The following is a 26,113-nucleotide window of genomic DNA, read 5'->3' as shown; positions in this document are numbered from 1 at the left end:
ATTTTTATTTCTGTATTTGGTTCAAATACATTCTAGAAGTATCCACAAATGTCAAGAATCATTGTACTTGAATGTTCTGTAACTGTGTATCTACCTTATGTGTTCTGGCCAGAAGCAGATTCTACACTCTTGTGTGTGCAAGTGCTGAATAAACCTTCGTTAGGTGAATTTAGTGTTCATCATTCATCTAATTACACCTTCTTCTACGTGACATTATTCTGGTGGAGGCACTGCACATTGTCGACGACACAGTGGCTCCCATCAGGTCATGACAGAGCCGCCGTTTATGTGGCAAGAAACCTGAGTTTGAGCCATATTTAACAGATCACAATCTATCAGAGACAGAAGAAGAAGAGGATGTTATGATGACAGCAACTGTGTGCCACCACTTGAGACATCCTTTCCGGTTCCTTGGTGACAATCGCCAAGATCCAAACAAGTGGCTGAAGGTATATGAGCATATAGCCAAATTTAATAAATGGGATGACACTGTGTGTTTGGCTAACGTATTTTTCTATTTGGTCAGCACTGTCAAGCAACGGTATGAGAACAGTGAGGAGAAGTTCACAAGCTGGGAAGTATTCCAGGTGAAACCAACACAAGTATTTCAGCGACACACAATGACAGAAGTTCTAGGCTGAAGATAAATTAAAGTGCAGGGCACAGTGTCCAGGAGAAACTACAGCATCCTACATTCATGACGTCTTGGAGCTGTGTAAAGTAGTTGATCCTAGAATGAAGGAGGAAGATAAGATTGCACATCTCATTTAGGGTATTGCTGAGGACATGCATCAAGCCCTACTGCTGAAGGAGGTTTCGACAGCAGACGACTTCATAAAATAGTATCAGTATATGGAGACAATGCAGCAAAAAAGAATTACATGCAAGAAGTTTGAACAGCTTCCAAATATTGTATGGATGTCTGTGATGGAGGAAGGAACTGATTTCACAAATGTTCTTAATCAGATAGTGAGAGAGGACATTCAGAAGCCACTTGGATTGCATGGCGAACAAAAAACTGAGACACGTCGAGAGGTCATAAGGGAGGAAGTGGAACAGACATTGAACCCAATCTCTCGTCCTTCATTTCCCTTTAAAACGGTGAAAACGTTGAGACCCAGGTGAAGTTACGTTCCTACAATGCCGCATGAGGAACGTGTTTGAGCACCAAGGAATACTGAAATCTGGAGGACCCAGGATAACCAACCAGTATATTTTCCACTGCAGACAACCGGGACATGTGGTGCGATATTTGCGAGAAAGGCAGTGGATATTTGATGACACCTGTGCCAGAAGATAGCAGACTGATCTTAGCCAATGCCAACTTTGGGATGATGAAGATGAACAAGAAGATGTGGGTGCAGGACGATGTAGGTCACCATCGCCGAAAGCTAGCTGGTGGAGAGGATTTTCCCCAACACACCAATCAAGGTCTCCATCGCCGTTTAGAAGCTCCAGCCGATCACCTAGCCACTGCAATCTGAAAAACTGAAGGGCCACTAAAGAGAAAAATCCCCCACTGTTGATCACTACAAAAATGATAGGAAACTATGTCGATATCCTCATGAATGGTCGACCAGCCCAAGTTCTTGTGGACTCTGTAGCATCATATTCAGTCATTTCGGAGAAGTATCATTGGCAGTTGCAGAAAACCGTATTCGTTGACAGTTAAACATCTCTGCTGAAGGTGGCTAATGGGAAATATGTAAAACCTACAGGAAGATGTACCATTTGTAGGGGTATAAGAGGCCACACACACCATTAAAACTCATCGTCTTACAAGAGTGTAGTCATGACGTCATTGTCGGATGGGACTTTTTGAAAGGTTCTCAGGCAATTATACATTTTGGTCGCTCGAAGATTATGCTAGACGAGCTGAGATACTGTGGACAGGAAGATACGCATCCGAGTGTGTGGAGACGATGTGTGCTGGATGAAGTGATCTTTCCTGCAGTCAGTGATAGAATGGTAATTGTCACATGTCATACCATGCATCAACCAATGGATCTTGTAGTGGAATGTAAGAGAAGCATACCACTGAAGAATAACTTTGTCATCCTAGCCTCTTTCGTCTCGTTTAAGAACTTATTCAGAGAATTGTGGATTGTTAACTGTTACTGAGAACCGCAGATCCTTCCAAGACAGCATGTGCATAGCAAACGCTGAGCTGGTAATTGAATAACAACTGAGCAGCCTAGAAACCTCTCATGTCGTCTTTGGGTGAAATTACAGCTACCACTACAATTCAAGATCTTCTAATTCGACTGTCAGCAGACCTCACTAAGGGACAACAGAAGAAGCTACTTGCCATTCTTTAAGAGTTCTCTGAATGCTTCAATCCACAGGTGAAGAGCAACTTAGACAAATTGACAGTGAAGCATCAGATTATCACTGGAGACGATCAACCAATAAGCCAGAGAGCATATTGTGTGTCAGCAATGGAACATCGAATAATTTGTGACGAGGTAGAGAAAATGATGATGAATGACATCATTCAGCCTTCGCAGAGCTCATGGTCGTCACCAGTGGTTCTCATCAGGAAGAAGGATGGCAACGGGTGCTTTTGTGTTGATTGCAGGAAGTTTAATAAGATAACTAAAAAAGACGTTTACCCTCTTCCAAAAATTGACGATACACTAGATTGTGAAGGGGGCTTAGTTTTTCTCAGCCATGAACATGTACTCGGGATACTGGCAAATTGAAGTATTTGAGGCTGATCATGAGAAAACTGTATTCATCACCCCTGAAGGCCTGTATGAGTTTACAGTAATAGTGTTTGGTTTGTGTAATGCACCCGCAACTTTTGAACAGATGATGGATAATCTTCTAAGGCACCTGAAGTGGATGATGTGTCATTGATATTTAGATGACATTATAGTGTTCTCAGAGGTATTTGATGAACATGTAAAAAGACTGAGGGCCATTCTTAAGTGTCTCCAACAAGGCAGACTAATCTAATCCAAGAAAGTGTCTCTTTGGAACAAAAGAAATTAAAATACTTTGATGCCTTGTGTCAAATGACGGTGTGTGGCCAGACCCAGAAAAATTGAGATCTATAACGGAATTTACTATTCCTAAAAGTATTAGAGATGTGAGAAGCTTCCTCGGATTATGTTCTTATTACCGTTGTTTTGTCAAAGACTTTTGTGTCAAAGCCAGGCTACTCTAAGAGTTGTTAAAAACTGATCTAAATTTATCTGGTGTGGTGCTCAACAAGATTCTTTCGATGTGCTGCGAAAAGCTCTGACGACTGACCCTGTACTTGGTCTGTTTGATGAGAGAGCACCTACCGAACTACACACAGATGCCAGCGGGTAAGGGATCGGTGTTGAAACAGAGCAAATTTCCGATGGAAAAGAGAAGGTTATAGCCTATGCTTCTAGGACATTCACAAAAGCCAAGAGAAACTACTCAACTACAGAAAGAGAAAGTCTTGCTATGATCTGGGCCATGTGCAAATTTTGACGGTATCTCTATGGAAGGCCATGCACAGTTGTTACAGACCATCATTCACTTTGTTGGTTGACAGGTCTTAAGGATCCCACAGGATGATTCGCCAGGTTGACACTACGTCTTCAAGAGTATAACATTACCATAGTGTACAAAAGAGGAAGAATACACCAAGATACCGACGTCCTCTCAAGACTTTGATGAAGATAGTGACTGTCTCGCTGCACTCCAGGATCTCTCTGCTGAGCAGAAGAAGGACGCCAAGATATCTCAAATTATGCTTGCCTTAAATTGGTCAGAGGTTGTGAATTGACAAATTAAGGTAGTTAATGGATTACTTTGCAAGAAAAAGTTTGATCTGTTAGGAAACAGGTGGCTACCAGTGATTCCTAAACACATGCGCTTAGATGTTCTATAGGATTTCCATGACTCACCTGAGGCCCAACATTTAGGATTTATTAAGACATACAATAGGCTCCGCAAGAGATTTTTATGGCCAGTTTTATTTAGAAGTGCCCGTCACTATGTGTCGCACTGTCTAGAGTGCCAGAGGAGAAAGACAGTTCCTCAGAAACCACCTGGCCGACTCATATCAATTCCACCAGTCGAAATGCCTTTTCAACGTGTTGGGATTGACCTCCTCGTATGATTTCCAAAGTCTCCTAGTGGCAATAGATGGATTATTGTTTGCATTTATTATCTGACTGACTATGCCATTACAAAAGCTGTGAAAACAGCGAAAGTATTTGAGGTAGCCAAATTCATCGTGGAAGACATTGTATTAAAACACAGTGCCCCAAGGTTGTTAGTTACAGATCAAGGGAAAGTTTTTCAGTCAAATCTTGCGACAGAGATAAACTGTTTGTGAAACATTACTCATCACATGACGACTGCCTACCATCCGCAAACTAACGAGCTTACTGAATGCCTTAATAAGACCTTGGCCAACATGCTATCAATGTTCGTCAGTGTTGAGCAGAGCAACTGGGATGAGGTGCTACCATTCGTGACATTTGCCTACAACACTGCCAAACAAGACACCATTATCCCTGGTGCATGGGTGTGAGGCAACTATGATGATGGACACTGTGTTTTGTGGACAATGACTACATTAGCCAGGTGTTAACCAGAGCTGAGGGAGCTCGGCAGTTAGCTTGACTCTGCACGCTGCAGGCTCAAGAAAACGATCACTGAAGGTATGACGCGAGGCACCGCTCTGTTGTCTACCATCCTGGGAACCTTGTCTGGATCTTCACTCCTGTTCGGAAGTTTGGTCTCTCTGAGAAGCTCCTTAGGCGCTACTTTGAACCTTATAAGGTTGTAAAACAATTGTCTGATGTTACTTATGAAGTTGAAGATTTTGACCCCGACACAAGACAACCGAAGATCAGAGATACGGTTGATGTCCTTTGAATGAAGCCTTATAAGGATCCTGCAACCCAGAGTAAATTTGAAGTTCCAGTGACAGGCAACAAGTGGAAAGGTGAGCATAGTAGCAAAGGAAGTTCTAAGAAGATCACTACCAGGGTGAACATCAGTCATCAGGAGTCGGAGTATGCAGGACCGATGACTCGTTCCCGGACTAGGAGGACATAACACCGAGATGCTGTTCTCTTAAAGAGGGAGCAATGTTGCAGAAGAAGCTGAGTAGCATAGTCACCGTGGTGTAGTGGTTATAGTACTGTTGCATGGAGGGTCATGTGTTCAAAACTTGCCTCAACTGTAAAATTTTAATTTCTATATTCAGTTTGAGTACATTCGAGAAGTATCCACAGATGTCAAGAATCATTGTAGTGGAATGTTTTGTAACTGTATATATACCATATGTGTTCTGGCCGAAGGCAGTTCACTTCTCTCTCTTGTATGTGCAAGTGCTGAGTAAACCTTCGTTAAGTGAAGTTCGTGTTCGTCATTCATCTGATTACACCTTCTTCTATGTGACAGTATTACAGAGCACGTGTATAACTTACACAGAACACCGATGACAATATGAGAAGAATAGATTGCTGCTCGACATACAAAGGAGGCACTGAGTGATACACAGGCATATTGAAAAGTTTCTGTTAAATATTATTAGCCAGCAAACTGAGTTCTTCATCAAATATAGACAAAACAAAATACACAATCGTTCACACTTACATCACTCACACATTTGCTAGTGCCATCCCCAGGGACTGAGGTAAGCAGCAATCTTTGCTCTTGTAGAACGTGAAGGTACAAGAGAGTTATGGTGTGAAGAGGGGGAGGGTGGCAAAATACTAGTACTGCCTGCAGAGGCATGCAGGGACATGACTAGGACAGAATAGTGAACTAGTAGGTGCAGGAGCAGCAGCAGGTCATGGTTTAGTAGGGGAAGGGTAAAGAGGAGAGAGGGAAGAAGAGAAAAGGAAATGACTACAGATGTGCTGATGCACTGGTGTGAAGAGGGAATGTGCGGGGCTAGAGTGGGAGCAGGGAGGATAGGAGTTGGCTGTGCCCAACCCATCAAACAATGTAATCTGCCAACTTAGCAACAACCACTGTGCTGCATTCTGTGTGGGCATGACCACTAACAAGCTGCCGATCCAAATGAATGGCCACTGCCGAACTTTGGCCAGGAGACAGCTGGACCAACCAGTTGCTAATAAGCATGCTGCCTAACACAATGTGCTTGACTTTGAGGACTTCCTGACAGCTTGTGCTATCTGGAGTCTTCCTGCAAACGCTAGCTTTTCGGAACTGCACAGGTGGGTATTCTCCTTGCGGCATACCCTTTGTTCCCATAACCCCCTGGCATCGGACTTCATCGATCTCTGTCCTCCGCCTGTCTATTCTCTTCCTTGCTACCACTACATGTCTACAAGGGTAATCCCAAAAGTAAGGTGTCCTTTTTTTTTAATAAGTACATAGACCTGTTTAGTTCTAAAATGGTTTACATCAGTTTACAGCTTGAACATTTAGCTATTTTTTGACATAATCACCATTTCTTTTGATGCATTTTTGTAGACGCTGTGGCAGTTTTTGTATGCCCATGTCATAGCATTTCACCGCCAAGTTGTTCAGAAGGTTATGATCCTCTTCTTTCACTTCGTTGTCAGAACTGAATCACTTTCCGGTCAAATGTTCTTTTAACCTAGGGAACAGGTGATAGTCACTGGGCACCAAGTCAGGACAGTAGGGTGGGTGGGTGATTATGTTCCACTGAAAGGTTGCAGGAGAGCAACAGTTTGCTGAGTGATGTGTGGGCAAGTGTCGCCATGCAGAATGTGTACGCCCTTGCTCAACATTCCTCTTCACTGTTTCTGAATTGTCCGCTTGAGTTTTTTCAGAGTTTCACAGTACCTGTCAGTGTTAATTGTGGTCCCAGTGGGCATAAAGTCGACCAACAATACATCTTTCTGATCCCAAAAAATGGTTGTCATATCTTTACCGGCAGACTGTGTTTGTTTGAATTTCCATAGCTTTGGCGAAGAAGAGTGCCGCCACTGGTGTGATTGTTGCTTGGTCTCAGGTGATATGTGGTATGCCCAGGTTTCGTCACCTGTGGCAATTGAGTCCAGAAAGTTGTCCTGTTTGGCTGCAAGGTGGTGAAGAAATGCGCTGGAAGCATCAACTCGTTGCCGCATGTGGTCCTCAGTCAGCATGCATGGCAACCATCTTGCACACACCTTCCGGTAGTTCATTGTTTCTGTTAACATTCTGTGAGTGGTGGTTCAGAAAACCACAGGAACTAACGTTCAGAGATCATCCAGGGTAATCTGCCGATCTTCACGCATGCTTTGCTCAACCTTCAACAATGTCTCCTCAGGAATTGATGGTCTCCCACACCTTTGTTCATCGTGAATTTCAGTGTGATCAGCTGCAAACTCTCTACATCACTTACAAACATTTTTGACATCCATGCAAAACTCACCATACACTTCTGTCAATTGGTGATGGATTTCAATTGGCGCAGTGCCCTTTGTATTCAAAAACTGAATAACTGTGCGCAATTTACACTTGGTGGTAACATTCAACAGGAGCTCCATTCTCAATGGCTGCCAAGCCAAGACTGAGTGCCTCAACATGACATGCGCATGTTTACACACAGTGCATGAAGCCCTCTTCATAACAGTGTGACCAACTGCCACACAAACAAAGTTCTGTAGTTTAAAAAAATAGGAGACGTTACTTTTGGGATTACCCTCGTACAAATGCCCCTTCTATCCTGCCATCGCAACTGCATAGCACTTTCCCCTTCTCTATTTCTCTCTGTTCCCCTTCGTCCCCCTCCCCCCACCCTCTTCTTAAGAACAGCATCCTGACACTGCAACTGTCATCCCACTATCTTGTCCCCATCAGATCCCTGCATGTTTGTTCCAGCAGCACTAGCATCTTCTCCCACCCCTGCTACCCCTTCCTGCCCTAAACCTTTTCCATTCCCCGACTGCCTATCCCATCAAAGATCACTGCTTACCTCAGATGTAGTCTCGGTTGGGTCTAGCGCCTGGAGACAACAATGGCTATAGGTGTCTGAGCTATTCGTGATTGAATATGTGTGTGTTTTGTTTTGTCTATGTCTGATGAAGACTTAGTCCGATAGCTAATAATATTTAGCAGTGGTCTATCTGCCACTAATTATTTGGATTTAAAGTCATATGTCTCATTGCTACTATTGTCAGGGTGTTGAATATCATTTGCCTTACTGACTTTATTTGTTTTATACCTAATGATGTCAGAAATTCCCTTTGCTTTGCTTGTGATCTTGCAATTTTGAATTTTTTTCTGTGTACTGCATTTTTATGACACAATTCTGGATTTGGCAATACTGCTTGTATCACAGCATTAAGTTGTACTTAGAGCTAGTCCTCTGCATTCAGTGAAGCTGTCTTCTTGGAGCATTTTCTGGGTTTCCATTGTAAACATCACAAATCTGTTGTAATGGAAAACTGGAATCATAGTGTCATAAGAATATTTTTAGGAAAGATAAATTTCTTAATTAGTGTGGATATTTTGTAAATTTCTTCCCATTATTCATCCCGTAAATTCTCTCTGAGAAGTGTAACTGATTTAGCATGTATGATTTGCTGAAACTGTAATTTCCTTTCTTAGCTAAACATGATTGATGACTATGTTTATTGTTACCAATTGACCATTGTAATTGGATAAATAATTTATTGTTGTTGTTGTCTTCAGTCCTGAGACTGGTTTGATGCAGCTCTCCATACTACTCTACCCTGTGCAAGCTGCTTCATCTCCCAGTACCTACTGCAACCTACATCCTTCTGAATCTGCTTAGTGTACTCATCTCTCGGTCTCCCTCTACGATTTTTACCCTCCACGCTGCCCTACAATGCTAAATTTGTGATCCCTTGATGCCTCAAAACATGTCCTACCAACCGATCCCTTCTTCTAGTCAAGTTGTGCCACAAACTTCTCTTCTCCCCAATCGTATTCAATACCTCCTCATTAGTTACGTGCTCTATCCACCTTATCTTCAGTATTCTTCTGTAGCACCACATTTCGAAAGCTTCTATTCTCTTCTTGTCCAAACTAGTTATCGTCCATGTTTCACTTCCATACATGGCTACACTCCAAACAAATACTTTCAGAAACGACTTCCTGATACATAAATCTATATTCGATGTTAACAAATTTCTCTTCTTCAGAAACGCTTTCCTTGCCATTGCCAGTCTACATTTTATATCCTCTCTACTTTGACCATCATCAGTTATTTTACTTCCTAAATAGCAAAACTCCTTTACTACTTTAAGTGTCTCATTTCCTAATCTAATTCCCTCGATACCACCCGATTTAATTTGACTACATTCCATTATCCTCGTTTTGCTTTCATTGATGTTCATCTTATATCCTCCTTTCAACACACTGTCCATTCCATTCAACTGCTCTTCCAAGTCCTTTGCTGTCTCTGACAGAATTACAATGTCATCGGCGAACCTCAAAGTTTTTACTTCTTCTCCAAATTTTTCTTTTGTTTCCTTTACTGCTTGCTCAATATACAGATTGAATAACATTGGGGAGAGGCTGCAACCCTGTCTCACTCCTTTCCCAACCACTGCTTCCCTTTCATGTCCCTTGACTCTTATAACTGCCATCTGGTTTCCGTACAAATTGTAAATAGCCTTTTGCTCCCTGTATTTTACCCCTGCCACTTTCAGAATTTGAAAGAGAGTATTCCAGTCAACATTGTCAAAAGCCTTCTCTAAGTCTACAAATGCTAGAAACGTAGGTTTGCCTTTTCTTAATCTTTCTTCTAAGATAAGTCGTAGGGTCAGTATTGCCTCACGTGTTCCAACATTTCTACGGAATCCAAACCGATCCTCCCTGAGGTCCGCATCTACCAGTTTTTCCATTCGTCTGTAAAGAATTCTCGTTAGTATTTTGCAGCCGTGGCTTATTAAACTGATAGTTCGGTAATTTTCACATCTGTCAGCACCTGCTTTCTTTGGGATTGGAATTATTATATTCTTCTTGAAGTCTGAGGGTATTTCGCCTGTCTCATAAATCTTGCTCACCAGCTTGTAGAGTTTTATTTATTTATTTATTTTATTTATTTTTATTTTATTTTATTTTATTTTATTTTATTTATTTATTTTATTTATTAAGGAACTCAAATCTGTTTCAGAAAAGGTTGTTGAATTTAGAAATGTTACCAGTCACTGTTGTGCTGTGCCCTTTTCTGTTGTTCTGAACATTATTGTTTAATAATCAATAATATTTGACATCCACTGCTAGATAAAGGCCTCCTTCAGACTTTTCCATACAGTACCCTCTTCAGTTATATGCACCTTCATTTTTTCTACTGCCAACTCACCTCCTGTTAGGCTGTCACCTTGATTTGTTCTCAGCCCTTGGAATCCAGAATAGAACATCCTTGGTGGCCACAGGCCCTGCCCACGTTCATTGCAGTCATAATTACACATGTTCCATTCACCTCTTTATCCTTAACCATCTGTCTGTTTTCCTTCCTCTTTTAATAATTCCGATCATGCACCTATCTATTACTCACTGAGCAACTTGCAATTTTTGTAGGGGTTTCACACTGAAAGTCCATGTTTCACAGTCAGCTGTAGCAGCATGACTTACGTTCTGCCTTGCTACTAACATAGAAAGTACTTTCCTTAGTGAGTTCTGCAGAAGATGGCCTGTCTTAGAGAAACATGCAATATCTCTCAGCTAAGAAAGCTGTAAAAAATTAGCTGTACTATGTGTGACAACAGGGTGCACAGATATATTTAGGTTTATTATACTTTTGAAGTGAGTTAATTTTACCATGTCTGGCTGGAACTACTAAATGAAGAAAAGTCTTTCCAGAAAACACATGTTCCATATTGTCACTTTATACACACATTATACCAAGTCCATCGTAGTATACAGTTTCAGAAAGGAAAGAACGAAAATAAGCACAGTCCAACTTTTCACACTTACAGATTTATAGCACTCTTTCTCTCTCTAGTAGCTTGTTTAAGGTTTTAGCTCAGACTTGACACTGAAAGAACCACAAGAAAATATGTTTAATAGTTCTGAATACTCGTTCAAATATTATGCAAATTACCACTTTTAGATTCTGAAAGTTCACATTTGTTACTGTACAGCACACCACATGGAATTTATACCTTCGAACGAAAATAGTGCTGATCTACTCACATTGTTAAGTACAGAAATTACTTCTGGATTACATTATCATAAAAAAAGCTACTTTGAAGTAAGAGTACATCTACACTTATGTTATTCAGCTGTTCGTTTCACCTGACATTACAGAGCATGTGTACAGCTTACACAGTACATATATGAGAAGAATGGATTGCTGCTCAACACATAGAGTAGGCACTGAGTGACAGGCAGGCATATTGAAGAAATGCTGTTAAATATTATTAGTTATCCAACTGAGTTCTTCATCAACTCTGTACTGCCACACTGAGGCAAGTTTCAACTGTGATCATGTTGCTGTCAGTCTACGGTGCTCCATGCAGTGCTGCCCTGTCTGTGTGGATATTTGTCTTGCTCTGTGGAACATTAAATTGCCACCTCAAAGGACTACAAGCTGCTGCTGTCAAATTCTGACAGGTACTGGCAGACATTTCTCCTCCTTATATAGAGCATAACACTATCTCCTCAACAACAAACAAATTTTAAGTCTGAATCTTGAATGAGAAACCTGGTGCATAATTTGAACTTGCTTACAGTATATAGATGCCATTACTTCTACTTTTGCATAACCAAGTATATCAATCCATTTCATGCCTCCTTCAGAGAGATGCCGTTTAATGGCCTGCAGTGTACATTACAATCAACACCTTAAACTAAATAGAAAACTACCATGCATGATTTCCCGAAATGTTGTCTTGGGTTAGTCTTGAAACTGCTCAAACAACAGTAGAATTATCTTCCATCTCGTCAGTTTTTTTCCTGGTTGTGATAACATTCATGCTGCAGTGTTGTTATTTGCTAGATTCCATTACATACTTGGCCGGAGTGGCCAAGCGGTTCTAGGCGCTACAGTTTGGAACCACAGGTTCGAATCCTGCCTTGGGCATGGATGTGTGTGATGTCCTTATGTTAGTTAGGTTAAAGTAGTTCTAAGTTCAAGGTGACTGATGACCAAAGATGTTAAGTCCCATAAAGCTCAGAGCCATTTGAACCACTCCATTACATATTTTCATGAACACTGCACTGTTACACACAGAAACACACCCACACTCACACACAAATCCATAACATACGAGGTCTATTCAAAAACTTCTGGAAAATTTGTAATTTTGCGCCAATGATGTGTTAGAGCAAAATGAAGTTGGCACCCCTGCACAGGCCTGTGTTTAAGGTGTAATTACCAGAAGTTTCATTGTTGTATTACTGTTAGTTATTGTTCAGTGCTGTATTGAGTAGAAAGTTGTTTCGGATGGTGAGAATTTCGAGGTGGCAGAGTTAGAGGAGCGACGCGTCTGCATTAAATTTTGCGTGAAAATCAAGACAACCTTTACAGAGACACAGAAAATGATACAGGAAGCCTATAGTGATGAGTACTTAAACCATACTCGATGTTACAATGGTTCACACAGTTTAAAAATGGCCAGGTGGAAGTTAAAGATTATCCTCGTTCAGGATGCCCTACAAAGTCTGCCAACCATTCTCATGTCAGGAATGTCAATGAAATTATGCATGTCAATCGAAGACTGACTGACTGAGAGATTTCAAAAGAATGTAACATTTCAGTTGGATCATGTTAAGACATCCTGACACCGCATCTTGGAATACATTATGTTACTGCCAAGTTTATTCCATGGCTCCTGAGCCAAGGCCAGAAAGACCTTCATCTCACAATCTGTGAAAAGATCTTGGATCGCGCAAATGAGAACAAGATTGTCCCTGAAGAGAATCGCAACTGCTGATGAGATGTGGGTCTATGGTTATGACGTTAAGACCAAGGTTGAATCTTCATAATGGATTATGTCAGGTCAAATACCATGCTGACAGTTTTCTTTGACTTTGAAGGATTAGTTCCTCATGAATTCATGCCACAGGGACAAACTGTTAATCGATGGTACTATCAGGATGTGTTGCGATGCCTGCAAGAAAATCTGAGAAGGAAATGGCCTGAAATGTGGCAAGGCAATTCATGTCTCTCACATCACGATAACACATTTGTACATTCATCCCTGTTGGTGTACGACTATTGCACAAAAAACAAAATCACTATGCTACCTCATCCTCCATACTCTCCTGTTCCTTGCAATTGTTTTTTTTTTCCAAAGTTGAAAACTCCATTGAAAGGGTGAAGATCTGCGATGATAGACAAGATAAAAGAAAATTCTTGAATGGTGCTTCGTGTGACCAGCAAGAGGCATACCAAGACTGCTTCTGGGAGTGAAAACAGCATTGGGAGTGGTGTATCACTTGTGGAGGAGAGTATTTTGAAGGAGACCATAATCTATAATTAAAAGGTAAGCATAGATAAATTTTGTGGACAAAGTTCTGTAATTTTTTGAACAGACTTCGTATTACACTTTTGAGGTGAGCTAATGTTTCATCTGAGTTAATCAAATACCTGTGTCAGGCCTGCCAGGTATGTGATTAGCACACTCATGTATGATTTTAAAGTTGAATGCTGCACAATACCATCAAATAAACTAAACATGTCCGTTTTGGAAGGTTATCAGGGTGCTTAGTAACAGATTAAATGTGTTGTTATTTTGATCTTGCTAAGTGCCAGATGATTACTGACACACAAACTGTTTGAAATATAGAAACAATTTTAGAGATGCTTTTGGGCTATGTTGTCACGAGTACATGAAAGCTTATTATTCTCTTGCAAGTTTCTAAGTGCTCTTTGTCATGATACCTGTCTATATCTTCTCTGTTACATTTTCTGAAGATATTATCAGATGAAGTTTAATGACCCAATTCAGCTGACCTATTTCTTGGTCTGGAAATCTCTATAAGTCCTGTCTATAATGAGAACATAGTATTTTAGTGCCTTGGAATAGAGCACAGCAGGAAACTAACATGTAGATTAAAATACCATTGTACTGAGAGTAAGCAGCAACATATGAATCAGTTTCTTTTGGTATTTGAATATCTTTTTACCATTTTCAGTAACTAATGAGCATTATTTTCAAAAAGTGTTCTGTAAACATAGTCTTACAAGTGGAATAATGATATGACAAAGTAGTGATTGGATTTTAAAAGTGAAGAACATGAAAGTGTGTGCATACAGAAGTAATCACTGTGTATCCCTTTAAATATTCTGAATCACAAACTACACAGACATTTCATTATGACATTGAAATTCCATGTGATACGGTACAGCTTTTCCCAACATTAAGGTTCGTTTCAAAGCCACATTGTTTTACTAAGCATGGTTCTATTGGAAGTGGTATCCCTCTTACCTTATTACTAACTTTGAAAATAATTAACCAGCCAATTACAGTAGGACCTACTGTTTAATGCTGTCTCTCAACCATTGTACAGCTTTGCATTTTCACATTAATAATAGTGACATAAAAATATCCTTTTACCAACTGAGAACTGAAACTTGTACTTTAGGATTTTCTCTTGGCTACTGAAGATTTCTAGTAGCCTAGTATTAAAAAATAAGTTGCTGTAAAAGTTTGTTCAGTATTTACATGCTACCCACATATACTCGAATACATAATCACAGCAGGAGATGTTCATTTACTATAATGGTTTCTTTTTTCAGGTTACAATATACTTCAAAATACTTTAGAAGAAAGTGGGAAAACACCTGTACCTCCAACTCCAGTACTTGTTCTTTGCAAAGGAGAACCATACTTCAGTGCTGAACATTTCATTAATGATGAAAATAAGATGTACAGCTCTATCCATGACGAACGTGAATTGTTGGTAAGAAATGTGTGCAGCACTCAGTACTTGGACTGGAATACTGACCTTCGGAGTGACAGCCAACAGGTGCACTCTTTCCATTTAGTTGAAACTTCTCTTCACAGTGAACCTGATAGCAACTATCATAATGTCTCCAAACAACTGTATAATTATTCTGATTGTAAGAGTGGTGATCAAATAACTAGTAATAAAGTATCACTCCTAAGAAAAAGTACCACCTCTAAAAATTCATCCAGAAGATCTTCAAAGCATCACTACCAAGGAAGACAAAATGTACAAGGTAACAGTCACTGCCAGAAGAAAAAAAAAAGAGTGTGTAACACACAGCCTAATGATGCATCTCACACGCAACATAAAAAGAAATCAGCTACAGTTTTTCACAAATTTGATTATGTGCATAGTACGTGTACTTCATTAAATGCTAAAGTTCCTTGTATACAATGCCAGAAATATTTCTCTAATAATAACCAACTTATGAAACACTTATTATCATGTAAACAGTCAACACAGCACGGAAAAAAAAACAAAAAATTATACAATTGTAATTAGATATTCCACTCCCAGTACATTTAAGTAAAATTGGCTTTTGTGATGTGTGCTGTACAAATATGCACTACTTCATCAAATTGGCATTAGTTCAGCTGGTGAATCACTATATAAAAGTATAATTATATGTTTATGCACCATTACTATTAACAGTTTAGTAGTCTATACCACTTGACTCCACATTAAATTTGCACACATGCATTTTTGTTGTCATTGCTTACAATTTTATTTCTCCTTTTACATTATAAGCGCTTGATTATTTCACGACATCATCACTGATAAATCTAATAACACTGTTAACAGTACTGATAGCTTTTTTTCCTTCCCCTGTATTTAATTTTTGTTTATGAAAAATTCATGTGCTTTCTTCCTCTCTCTCTTTCTTTCTTTCTTTCTTTTTTCTTTTTTTTTTTTTTTTTTTAAGGATGAAAAAATTGTAAAATAAGTTCCAAGATTCTGCAATCTAGCAGAAAGAAATTTTAAGTATTACTACATCATTAGTCAATTGTTCAACACAATTCATTGTTTGTGGATATAACAATAGTACAAAGAATCACCACAATATATTTAATTTTGAAAGAGCATTGAACTGTAATCATACTTGAATACAAATACGAATAACAGTTGTAATAAAATTTTATAGCAGTTTGTGCACCAAACAATATTCTGTACAACATAATTGATAATGTATATATCAGATAGAATCATGAAACTTTGATTTGTTTTCTAGTGGTCAGTGTAGTAGGAACTGTAATCAGAAAGAAATAAAAATGTGTAGAATTGTTTCTGCTTTGTGATTTTACCCTACATGCATTTTCAGGAAATAAGTGAGTAGCAATTAAATTTACAACGTGATTGTAAATGGCCTTTTTTGAACATTATACAAGGCATTATACTCAAATGATATGTTCTCGAGAACTTTCTTCATCAGTGAAAAAGTGCATGTAAAGTAAGCCAACATAATAGTGTATGAACACTGTGATAAAACTGCCCAGTGATAAATATAATTATGTATGGTAAACAACTAAATGTAAGTAATACATAAATGTTATAATGATCAGGAAATTTAAATACAGCTACAGGATAAATTACATGTACTGGAAAAAAGTCACTGTTAAATCATTTTTAAAACATTTCAGCCTACTGCTTATGAAATTCACTGTGTATTAGTCCTGACACAAATGACCTGTAACATGTCACTTCATTTCCTTAATGACTATATTTTCAGATTTTGGTATTCATTACAAAGCTGCACATTTTCATTGCCCTCTTTTCTGTGAAACTGAGCCCACCTGTAACATGTTCTGGCATAAGATCTGTAGCAAGTAGAGCACATTTTCCCAATCTGCAATGGAAGAAGTTTAGTTTTCTCTTAACAAACTCTGGCTCAAGCAAACAAAAGATAACAACAATAATAACAATAATGTGAGTGTGTGAAAGGTAACTGAAATAAGTGATCTATGTGTGCATCTGAAACAAAAACATTAACATATTAAAAGGAAAATTAGTTCAAAGAGTGCAGCACAGTAACAACAGTCCCTTTCTTGATAACTCATTGGTTGATTTTTGTATTGCTCCATTCGTCATTTTTGTACATAGTTACAAATTGATATTGGAAAATTCAATTTCTTGTGAAATTGTGTGTGATGATCATGAATAGCATATCTACTACAACATAAATAACTTTACGTACATAAAACTGTGAGCAAATTTATACATCCAGATTATTCTTTTCTTTCTTTTTTTTTAATGAAACAAAATTATATTAAATCATGACACTTTTCTTATGAATTAATAACAGTTACTCTTATTAATTAAAAAAACAGAGTAATATTTACAGTTTTTGTGGTATCTTCATGGCTATAGTTTACAGCTTTTGCATTTGTACAAATGATACAAATTTAAAGATCAGAAAATATCGACAATTTGTACGACATACACTAATACTGATTATGATACTGTCTGTAGTATTCTACAGGACCTCATCCAGATTTTAGAACCAAACTAGCTTCTCTAGCTTACATATAGTTTAAGATTGTATGAATCATAAAATAAATAAACATATTATTCTAAGAATTGTTCCATTGTCATGTGTAATTAGAATTTAGGGTCAAACAATGGTAACAACTCACAAAATAGTTTATGCCCTATTGCATCCTGCATTAGAAATCTTGTGAAGCTGGGAGAAATGAAAAAAATGTGGTAGCCCTCACTTACGGCTATCAACATTTATTGAATGCAATTAACATCTGTAACAACAAATGACAATTCTGTTCATCCATGAACCAAACAGTAATAGTACTTGGGGGAAATTCATGTGAGCCAAAACAGTATTTAATATGAGATGGCTATAGATTAAGTACAATAAAGTTCAAACACTACTTAGTGATAAGCATGCATTAATAAAGTGCCATTTAGCTTAGCAATAGTGGAAACCACAGCTTCATAATTTTTGCAACTACGCACACAGTAAACAGTCATGGCAGTTAGAGTCCTCAAGTAAAGGCATGTTGGTGGCTATTCTAGGGTGTGCTTTGCTATTTAAGCCTTGGGTTAATATTTATTACAATTTTAATATGTTTTTATTAAATTGCTTTTAAAATCTCTCTGATAAGATACACTACAATCTTTTAATATAATGAAAGTACACTTTTTAACAAAAATAGATGAAGGTCAGATTATTGAGAGCTGTTATTACAATTGGCAATGCAATTAAGTATTCATTACTAATTAATATAATTTAAAATATTTTTATTGTTATGCTATATGTAAACAAGTGGGTGTGCACAAAAACAGTAGAACAGATACAATAAGTACAAGGAAAAAGATTTATGGGTAGAAAGTGTACTACAGTTAGAGTTGATCATTTGAGAAGAGAGAGAGAGAGAGAGAGAGAGAGAGAGAGAGAGAGAGAGAATGACTGTGTTATAATCAGGTGAAATCTTTTTGTTACTGTTAGTATGACAGTGGTAGAATTGTTTAGATTTATAGGTATGGATGATTTTTGCTGGAACAGAAGTCTGACAGGGCACATGTTCTCTCTCTCTCTCTCTCTCTCTCTCTCTCTCTCTCTCTCTCTGTGTGTGTGTGTGTGTGTGTCAGTCTTATTAGTCTTACTGTACTAAAGAGTAGTCATTGTTGTGTGTTGTGCAGACAATCCCCCACCCCCCAGAGAGGACTGTACCAGTCCTATGACAGTTCTGTAGATGTATATTGCTGTTGCAATACAACAACCGTAGTGTCCCTATACTTCATGTATTAGATTTTTGCATTCTCTTTTCTTGTCTAATAAGCATGTGACATGTCTGTTCCAACTCTCATAGTAGTTATAGGAACACACCAAGGTACATTGCAATGCCGACAAGTGTCAGTGGTGTGTTCCAGAGAGACAGTTGTATATCCATGTCATTTTCTGATCTTTTCCTAGTCAAATTTTTGTTTTTGAAGGCCATTGTTCAGGTCTTTATGGCGTTTCGTCTGATCCTTCAATTTTATATTGCCTATTTTTGCTGTATAGTTGTTGTCCCAAGTGCAGTGCACTAGAACATAGTATCTTCTGCAACTGTTTCATCTGTTGTTGCTGCAGTTGGTATGTGAGCAGTGCACACCGTGTATAGCAATAGGGTTAGGACACCTCCTTGTGGGATACCTGCCAGTGGGGTGAAGGCTCAGAGGTTTCTGGGGATATACATGTACTTTACAAGTCCTCTCTGAGATGTAGGTTTTTAGGAGCCTAACCTATTTTGTAGATAGTCCCAATCAACTTAGTTTGAAGAGGAGTCCTTTATGCCATGGTTTATCAATTGCACAGTCCATGTCCAGGAACACTGTGAGCATGCCTCGCTCATTTTTGAAGTCCTGTTTGCCTTCATTAACCAGTTTGAAAAGCCATTTGTTCTCTGTGTAGTTCTTGAACCTCTCAGTTATTATTCCCCTGGAAGTTTTGCCTAACACATTGAGTAGAGAGGTGGATCTGTATGAGCATAGCTGTGTCTTTGGTTTGTCAGTTTTAGGTTTTATTATTGTCCTGCTTGTCTTCCAGGCATTTGGTATGGTGCCAGTATTAATGTACTTGTTCTGTGATAGTGATAGGATATGTGTAATTATGTGTGATGGATTCATCTAATATGATTTTGTCCTGGGCAGAGTTTCATCTGGACTGGATGGCGTCAACTACATCACTGTCAGGTATCACTTTGATTAGGGTGTGATCATCTTATGTTTACACTGTTGATGTCAGGGTTTGTGTTGGTTCTCAACATTACATCTGAAACCTTCATCAAAGTTATTATCCTCTGTGAATTAATATAAATCCTACAGTACTTGCTGACTAGATCTGATTGTTTGCATTTGTCCATTGTCAGTTCGTTGTTTGTCTTGAGGACATTATTAGTGGTTTGTGTTTGTTTATTTTAAGTTTTAAACTTTTTACAAACATTGCCTCCATTATTATAGTAAAATTTTCTGCAAGCATTGTCCCATTATATTTTGCCGATACAGTGAGTTCCCCCACTGGATTTGACTGTTGAGTCTATTCCACATGTGTCTCAGCTATGGGTTGTTAGTTCTACATCTACATAGACACAACAAGCCACTGTACAAGGAGGGTATCCTGTACCTCTACTAGTCATTTTCATTCCTATTCCACTCGCAAACAGAGTGAGGGAAAAATGGCTGTCTGTATGCCTCTGTATGAGCCTTAATTTCTCGTATCTTATGTTAGTGGTCTTTACACGCAACATATGTTGGCAGCAGTAGAATCATTTGGCAGTCAGCTTCAAATGCCAGGTCTGTAAATCTTCTCAGTAGTGTCCTTCGAAAAGAACATCACCTTCCCTTCAGGCATTCCCATTTGAGTTCTTGAAGCATCTCATTAATTCATCTCATCTCTCTGTGTTGTCTTCTCTTTTGGTAGATTAGGTTGTCGATAATTATTTGAGGGATGACTTCACCTATGACATTTCTGATTGCAGGCTCCAGTGTGAGGGTTACTTTTCCAAGGTTGTGGTTGTGATGTTGCAGATATCAATGTCTGCAAAAAAGTCTGAGGTGCTGTCTTCCACTGAAATTGCAATTGAACCAGTGAAACATATTTCATATACTGTACCTGCTTAGAGGAGACAAGCACTAAAGAATAGTGGTTTGGTAGCTGTTGGCAGTTCGAACATATAGCGAATGATGGTGCCTCTTAGGCAAATGGCAGCAAAGGTTTGGAAAGATCACCTTGAGCCCGAAAGCTACACTCAAGAATCTGAAGAGGTTATTCCAGGAGCCATTGAGGAAACAATGTGCAGCCAACTGCAGAATAATTCGCAAATTGGAGCAAATAATGCCTGTCTGAAATCATTATTGCACAATTCCTGCAACTGGCAAAGAAAGTTTAGAAGACCAGATTTGCTCACATAATTCCAACGAAGTTTACAATCTGCAGCATTATACCCAAAGCTGCTTATGCATCTGAACTGGAGACTTCATAGACTCTTTAGTAAGCTAGGCTGTTACTTGCTAAACTTGTGCCATAATGCTGAGATCTGAAGGCATTACCTAAATGAGTCAGAGGTACATAGAACATAGGGGGCCACTACCCAGATAGCCAACACTCTCTCTCTCTCTCTCTCTCTCTCTCTCTCTCTCTCTCTCTCTCTCTCTCTCTGTGTGTGTGTGTGTGTGTGAGAGAGAGAGAGAGAGAGAAATCTATCTGGAAATTGGTTGGCAACCCTTCAACTAGTCCAGGTGATGATTGTTGCAGAAGTCCCCATATGCAACATCCAAAGAAATATCCCCCCAGATGAGACACATAAAGTCAGACTTTTCAAGTGTCAAAAAGTTCATAAAAAAGTGCCAGAGTTTGAAGCACTTCTGAAAAGCAGTGGAACTTACATAATACTATGTACAGACAAGTGGCTAAAACTCAAAATTGACAGGGGAGAGATTTTTGGGGTAAATTAAAGTGTATATTGAAATGTGAGGCTAATGGAAAAAGGAAGTGGTATATCTACTGCATTAAACTCAGAGCCACTGAGATAGAAATTTAAGTCACATTGCGGATCGTTGGGACAAGAGAAAACCTCAACTTGTATGTATGATCCCCAGTCACACTGTAATCATTGTAAGAGACTTAAATCATCCAACAATCAACAGGAATAGCAACAGCTTTTTAAATGGTTGGCATAACAAGGTATTCTGTGAAATAATACTAAATTTCTTCTCTAAAAATGACCTAGAACAGATAATTCAGAAGCCCACTCATGATAAAAATGTATAAGATCTAATGGCTATAAACAGAACTGTCTGCTCTGAAACTGGCACCAGTGACTGTGAAGCAGTTGTAGCAACAATGATTACCAAGGTACAAACAAGTTGATAGATTTACATGCTCAGCAAAATAGGTAAAAAGACAGTAGTGTCATATCTAAAGGAGGCACTCAAAACATTTCTCTTGAGCAGGAGCTTATATAGGAACTTTGGCTCAAGTTCAGAAATATAGTTGAGCAAGTACTGCCATAGTAATCCAGCACAACAGTCTGTGATAAGAGGGACTTTGTATGGTATTCAGTGTCACAGTGGAATTTCTGAAGAAACACAATAGGTGAAAAAAAGTGTATGGCTAAAGATATAAAAAATGCTAAGTTAAACACTTTTGACTGTAAAAGAGCAATGTAAGAAACTTTCAAAAGTCTGCTGCAATAGAATATTATTTAAAGATCTCTCACAAACCCCCCAAAAATTATATTTCCTTTGTGGGGGACAACAGTCATATAGAAATTTTTGAAAAAAATTTCCACCATTTGACTGTTAATTGTTCATTTGTTGTGTACAATGGATGTGTACAATAATTGTTCATTTATTGTACACAATAGTGGAAATTTCTTTCAAAAAAAATAGGTCACATGTAAAGACTGATAGTGGCACTATACCCAAATTAAAATACTTTGTGATTGATTTTTCAGTGTGTCGAGTGGTAGCGGCCAAAAGCCAATCATAGTTCTTCCCTGAGTGCCACGTGCTCCCTGTGTTGCGTGTTTTGTAGATACTCGCAGCGCCTCATGAAGTGTGGCTGGCTGCATTGCCACACCCCTCCACCCCCCCTCTCCTCTGTTACTACAATCTATCAATCATAAAGTAATTTCAGTTGGTGTATAAAGTTAGTGTCCAGATACACATGAAACCCACACATACTGAAACCAAGGATATCAAACCAAAAACAGAAATACTGAAATCTCTTTTCATATGTTCGTTTTGCAAAGGACAATCCAGGTGCATTGCCCCTGTTTAAGCCTCACTCTACTGCAAAGATAAGTGACATAGTTAGTAGTGTCAGTGATGTTAAGAAACATATGAAACTGCTAAAAGTAAACTAGTCTCTTAGCTACAAAAGAACCCCTACTGAATTATATAAAGAAATTGTGTCTGAGGTTGCCCTGCTTTTAACCATAATATACGCTCTCTCCATTGAACCAGTAATTGTAAGAAAGCACAGATCACACTCATCTACAATAAGGGTAGCAGAAGTACTCCACCGAACTTCTGTTCAATATCGTTGGCATCTAGTTGTTGTAGAAACTTAGAACATATTATGACCTCAAATGTAATGAGGTATATCTTACAGAAAGACTTTCTCTGGTGCAACCATCATATAGTTTGAAAACATTGGCTGTGTGAAACTCAACTGGCACTTTTCTTGCATGACATCCTGAAAGCCATGGGTCAAGGCAGTCGGACACATCTGCATGCCACCATACTGTGTGTGGTGGAAGCTATCCTGTACCACTATTTGCAATCTTTTTTTCCTGTTCCAATCACAGATATAGAGATGGAAAAGTGACTGTCCATATGCCTCCGTATGAGCCCATATTTCTTGTATCTCTTCTTTGTGGTCTTTACACAAAATGTTTGTTGCCAGGCTGCAATAGAATTGTTCTGCAGTCAGCTTCAGATGCCAGTTCTCTAAATTTTTTTTGCTAGTGCTCCTCAGAAAAAACCCACAGCCCTCCAAGGATTCATAGTTGAGTTCCTGAAGGATCTCCGTACCACTTGCACAGTCTTCTAACCTGCCGGTAATAAATCTAGGGGCCCACCTCCAAATTTCTTTGATGTCTTCCTTTAATGTGACCAGGTATGGTTCCCAAACCCACAAAGCAGATCTCATGAACAGGCCGCATTAATGACCTATATGCGATCTATTTTACAGATGTACCACACTTTCCTAAAATTCTCCCAATACAATGATGTTGAGCATTTGCCTTTTGTACCACAATCCTAACATGCTCATACCATTTCATATCGCTTTTCAGTGTTACACTCAGATATTTAAATGATGAGACTGTTTCAAACAGGACACTACTAATGCTGTACCCAAATATTACAGGTTTGTTTTCCCTACTCATCTGCGTTAACTTACGTTTCTCTACATTTAGAGCCAACTGCCATTCACCACACCACATTGAATTTAGTCTGTCAACTTGTATCATCCAGTGGTCACTCATCTTTTACAACTTTCAATACATCACAGCATCATCAGCAAACAAACTCAGACTGCTGCCCACCCTCTCTCCCAGATCATTTATGTATATAGACAATAATAATGATTCTATCACACTTTTCTGAGGCATTGCTGATGATACCCTTATCTCTGATGAACAATCATGCCAAGGGCCACATACTGGGTTCCATTTGCTTAATAAGTCTTTGAACCACTCACATATCTGAGAACCTGTTCCATATGCTAGTACCTGTGTTAACAGTCTGCAGTGGGGTAACCATGTCAAGTGATTGCCCCTCATGCATAGTTTGCAGTATATCATGTGAGAAAAGGGCAAACTGAGTTTAACATGAGTAATGCTTTCTAAAACCATACTGGTTCACGGACATAAACTTTTCAGTCTCTAGGAAATTTATTCTATCCAAATTCAGAACATGTTGTAGACTCCTACAGAAAATCAATGTTGAGGCTATTGGTCTGAAATTTTGTAGGTCTATTATTTTACCATTCTTATTTACAGGAGTCAGTTGCATTTTTTTTTCCCACTCACTTGGGACATTGTGTGAGAGCTTTGTGGTAATTGCATGCTAAGTAAGGGAGCAATGCCTTAGAGCACTCTTTGTAAAACCAAACTGGGATTTCATCTGGACCTGGTGACTTATTTGTTTTAAGTTCTTTCAGTTGTTTCTCTACACCAGGGATGCTTATTACTGTGTTGTCCATACGGGACTCTGCATGATAGTCAAATGATGGTATGTTTGTATGATTCTCCTGGGTGAATGATTTCTTAAACACAGACTTTCAAACTTTGGCTTTCATTTTGGTACTTCCATCTGCCACACAAGACTGGTCAATGAGTGACCAGATGGAAGCCTTAGACCTGCTTAGAGATTTTATATAGGATCAGAATTTCCTCAGTTTCTCAGCCAGATCTTTTGCTAAGGCATGATGGTGGTAGTTGTATGCTCCACACATAGATCTTTTCAAAGACACAAGGATCTGTACTAAACTTTGCCTGTATTTCTTGATTTTTTAAAAACATTTCACTCATTACCACAGAGAAGCTTATCAATGAAAGTATGATCTTATGGGGTATCAAGGGAAATTTAAAAAATGATTGAAAATTCCTTGATAACATGAACATGGTGTATTATCTTGGATGGAGAGTTACTGAGATTTAGAAGTGACTCCTGGTGTGCCTCAGGGAAGTGTGTTGGGCCCCTTACCATTCATGTTGTATATTAATGACCTGGCAGATAATTTTAACAGTGACCACAGACATTTCACAAATGATTCAGTTATCCATAGTGAAACATAGTTATCTATAATGAAGTACTGGCTGCAAGAAAACTGCACAAATATTCAGTCAGATCTTGAAAAGATTTCAAACTAATGCAAAGATTAGCAACTAGCTTTAAATGTTCAGAAATGTAAAACTGCTCACTCCATGAAACAAAACAAAAATGTAGTGTCCTGTGACCACAATATCAGTGAGCCAAATTGGAATCACTAAACTCATACAAATACCTGATTATATTAGTTTGTATGGATATGAGCTGAAATGATCATTCAGGCTTAGACATAGATGAACCAAGTGACAGACTTTGGTTCAGTGCGGGTGCTGATGAAGGTAACACAAGGATAAATGGGACCATATGCAGCAATCAATTTTCTTACAGACTAAATACATAACATCAACAATATTCATCCATCATCTAAAGTCTTTGTGTTGCATGCTATAGCTTATGTAGATGAAATTTCACCATAATCAGATTCCTAAAATTCCTTTGTTTTGATTCTCATATGACAGATGGCTTTTGGGAAATCTCGTGTCCTTGAAAACAAATTCTCTTACTCTGTGTAGAATATATGCTGTGGTGATTTTGTGTGCCAAGTTAAAACTTTGCAGTGTAACTACATTTGAGCCCAAATCTCTGCCTTTCAAGGTCAGAAGACCACAAATGATGCCATCTTGGCACATCTCGCAAATCCATTTAGAGTTTCATCCTTCCTTCCATTCTTTCAGACCAAGTAGAGGCCATCTTGGCACATCTCGCAAATCTATTTAGAGTTTCGTCCTTCCTTCCATTCTTTCAGACGAAGTAGAGGCCCATCCACTGATGATGCCATCTTGGCACATCTCGCAAGAGAGTTTCGTCCTTCCTTCCATTCTTTCAGACCAAGTAGAGGCCCACTGTATGAAGAGATAAGCACCTCCAAGAGAAAATAGCTTCTTACAGGTATTGTAATCACTGGCTCCCATCAGATCACTGAAGCTAAGAGCTGTCGAGTGTG

General features: G+C 38.8%; 2 protein-coding genes across 19 annotated transcripts in view; both read left to right on the top strand.

Moving 5' to 3' along the window:
* The window catches only part of LOC126355227 (longitudinals lacking protein, isoforms A/B/D/L), a 718,131-nt gene that overhangs the window by 139,748 nt on the left and 552,270 nt on the right, over nt 1-26,113 (top strand). The window contains exon 5 of one of the 18 annotated variants that reach the window (XM_050005486.1): nt 14,627-16,443. The exons of the other annotated variants lie outside the window; for them this stretch is intronic. Coding sequence (XP_049861443.1) covers nt 14,627-15,339 — 713 coding nt within the window. The 3' untranslated portion in view covers nt 15,340-16,443. Of the gene's footprint in view, nt 1-14,626; nt 16,444-26,113 lie in introns of those variants that run through there. 18 annotated transcript variants of the gene reach the window in all.
* The window catches only part of LOC126355229 (uncharacterized), a 283,576-nt gene that overhangs the window by 107,565 nt on the left and 149,898 nt on the right, over nt 1-26,113 (top strand). The window lies entirely within an intron of this gene.

Source organism: Schistocerca gregaria, chromosome 3 (genome assembly GCF_023897955.1).
Source record: "Schistocerca gregaria isolate iqSchGreg1 chromosome 3, iqSchGreg1.2, whole genome shotgun sequence".
In the NCBI taxonomy this organism is placed as follows: domain Eukaryota; kingdom Metazoa; phylum Arthropoda; class Insecta; order Orthoptera; family Acrididae; genus Schistocerca; species Schistocerca gregaria.
The sequence above is the reverse complement of the archived record's forward strand: the minus strand, read 5'-3'. Positions and strand labels throughout refer to the sequence as shown.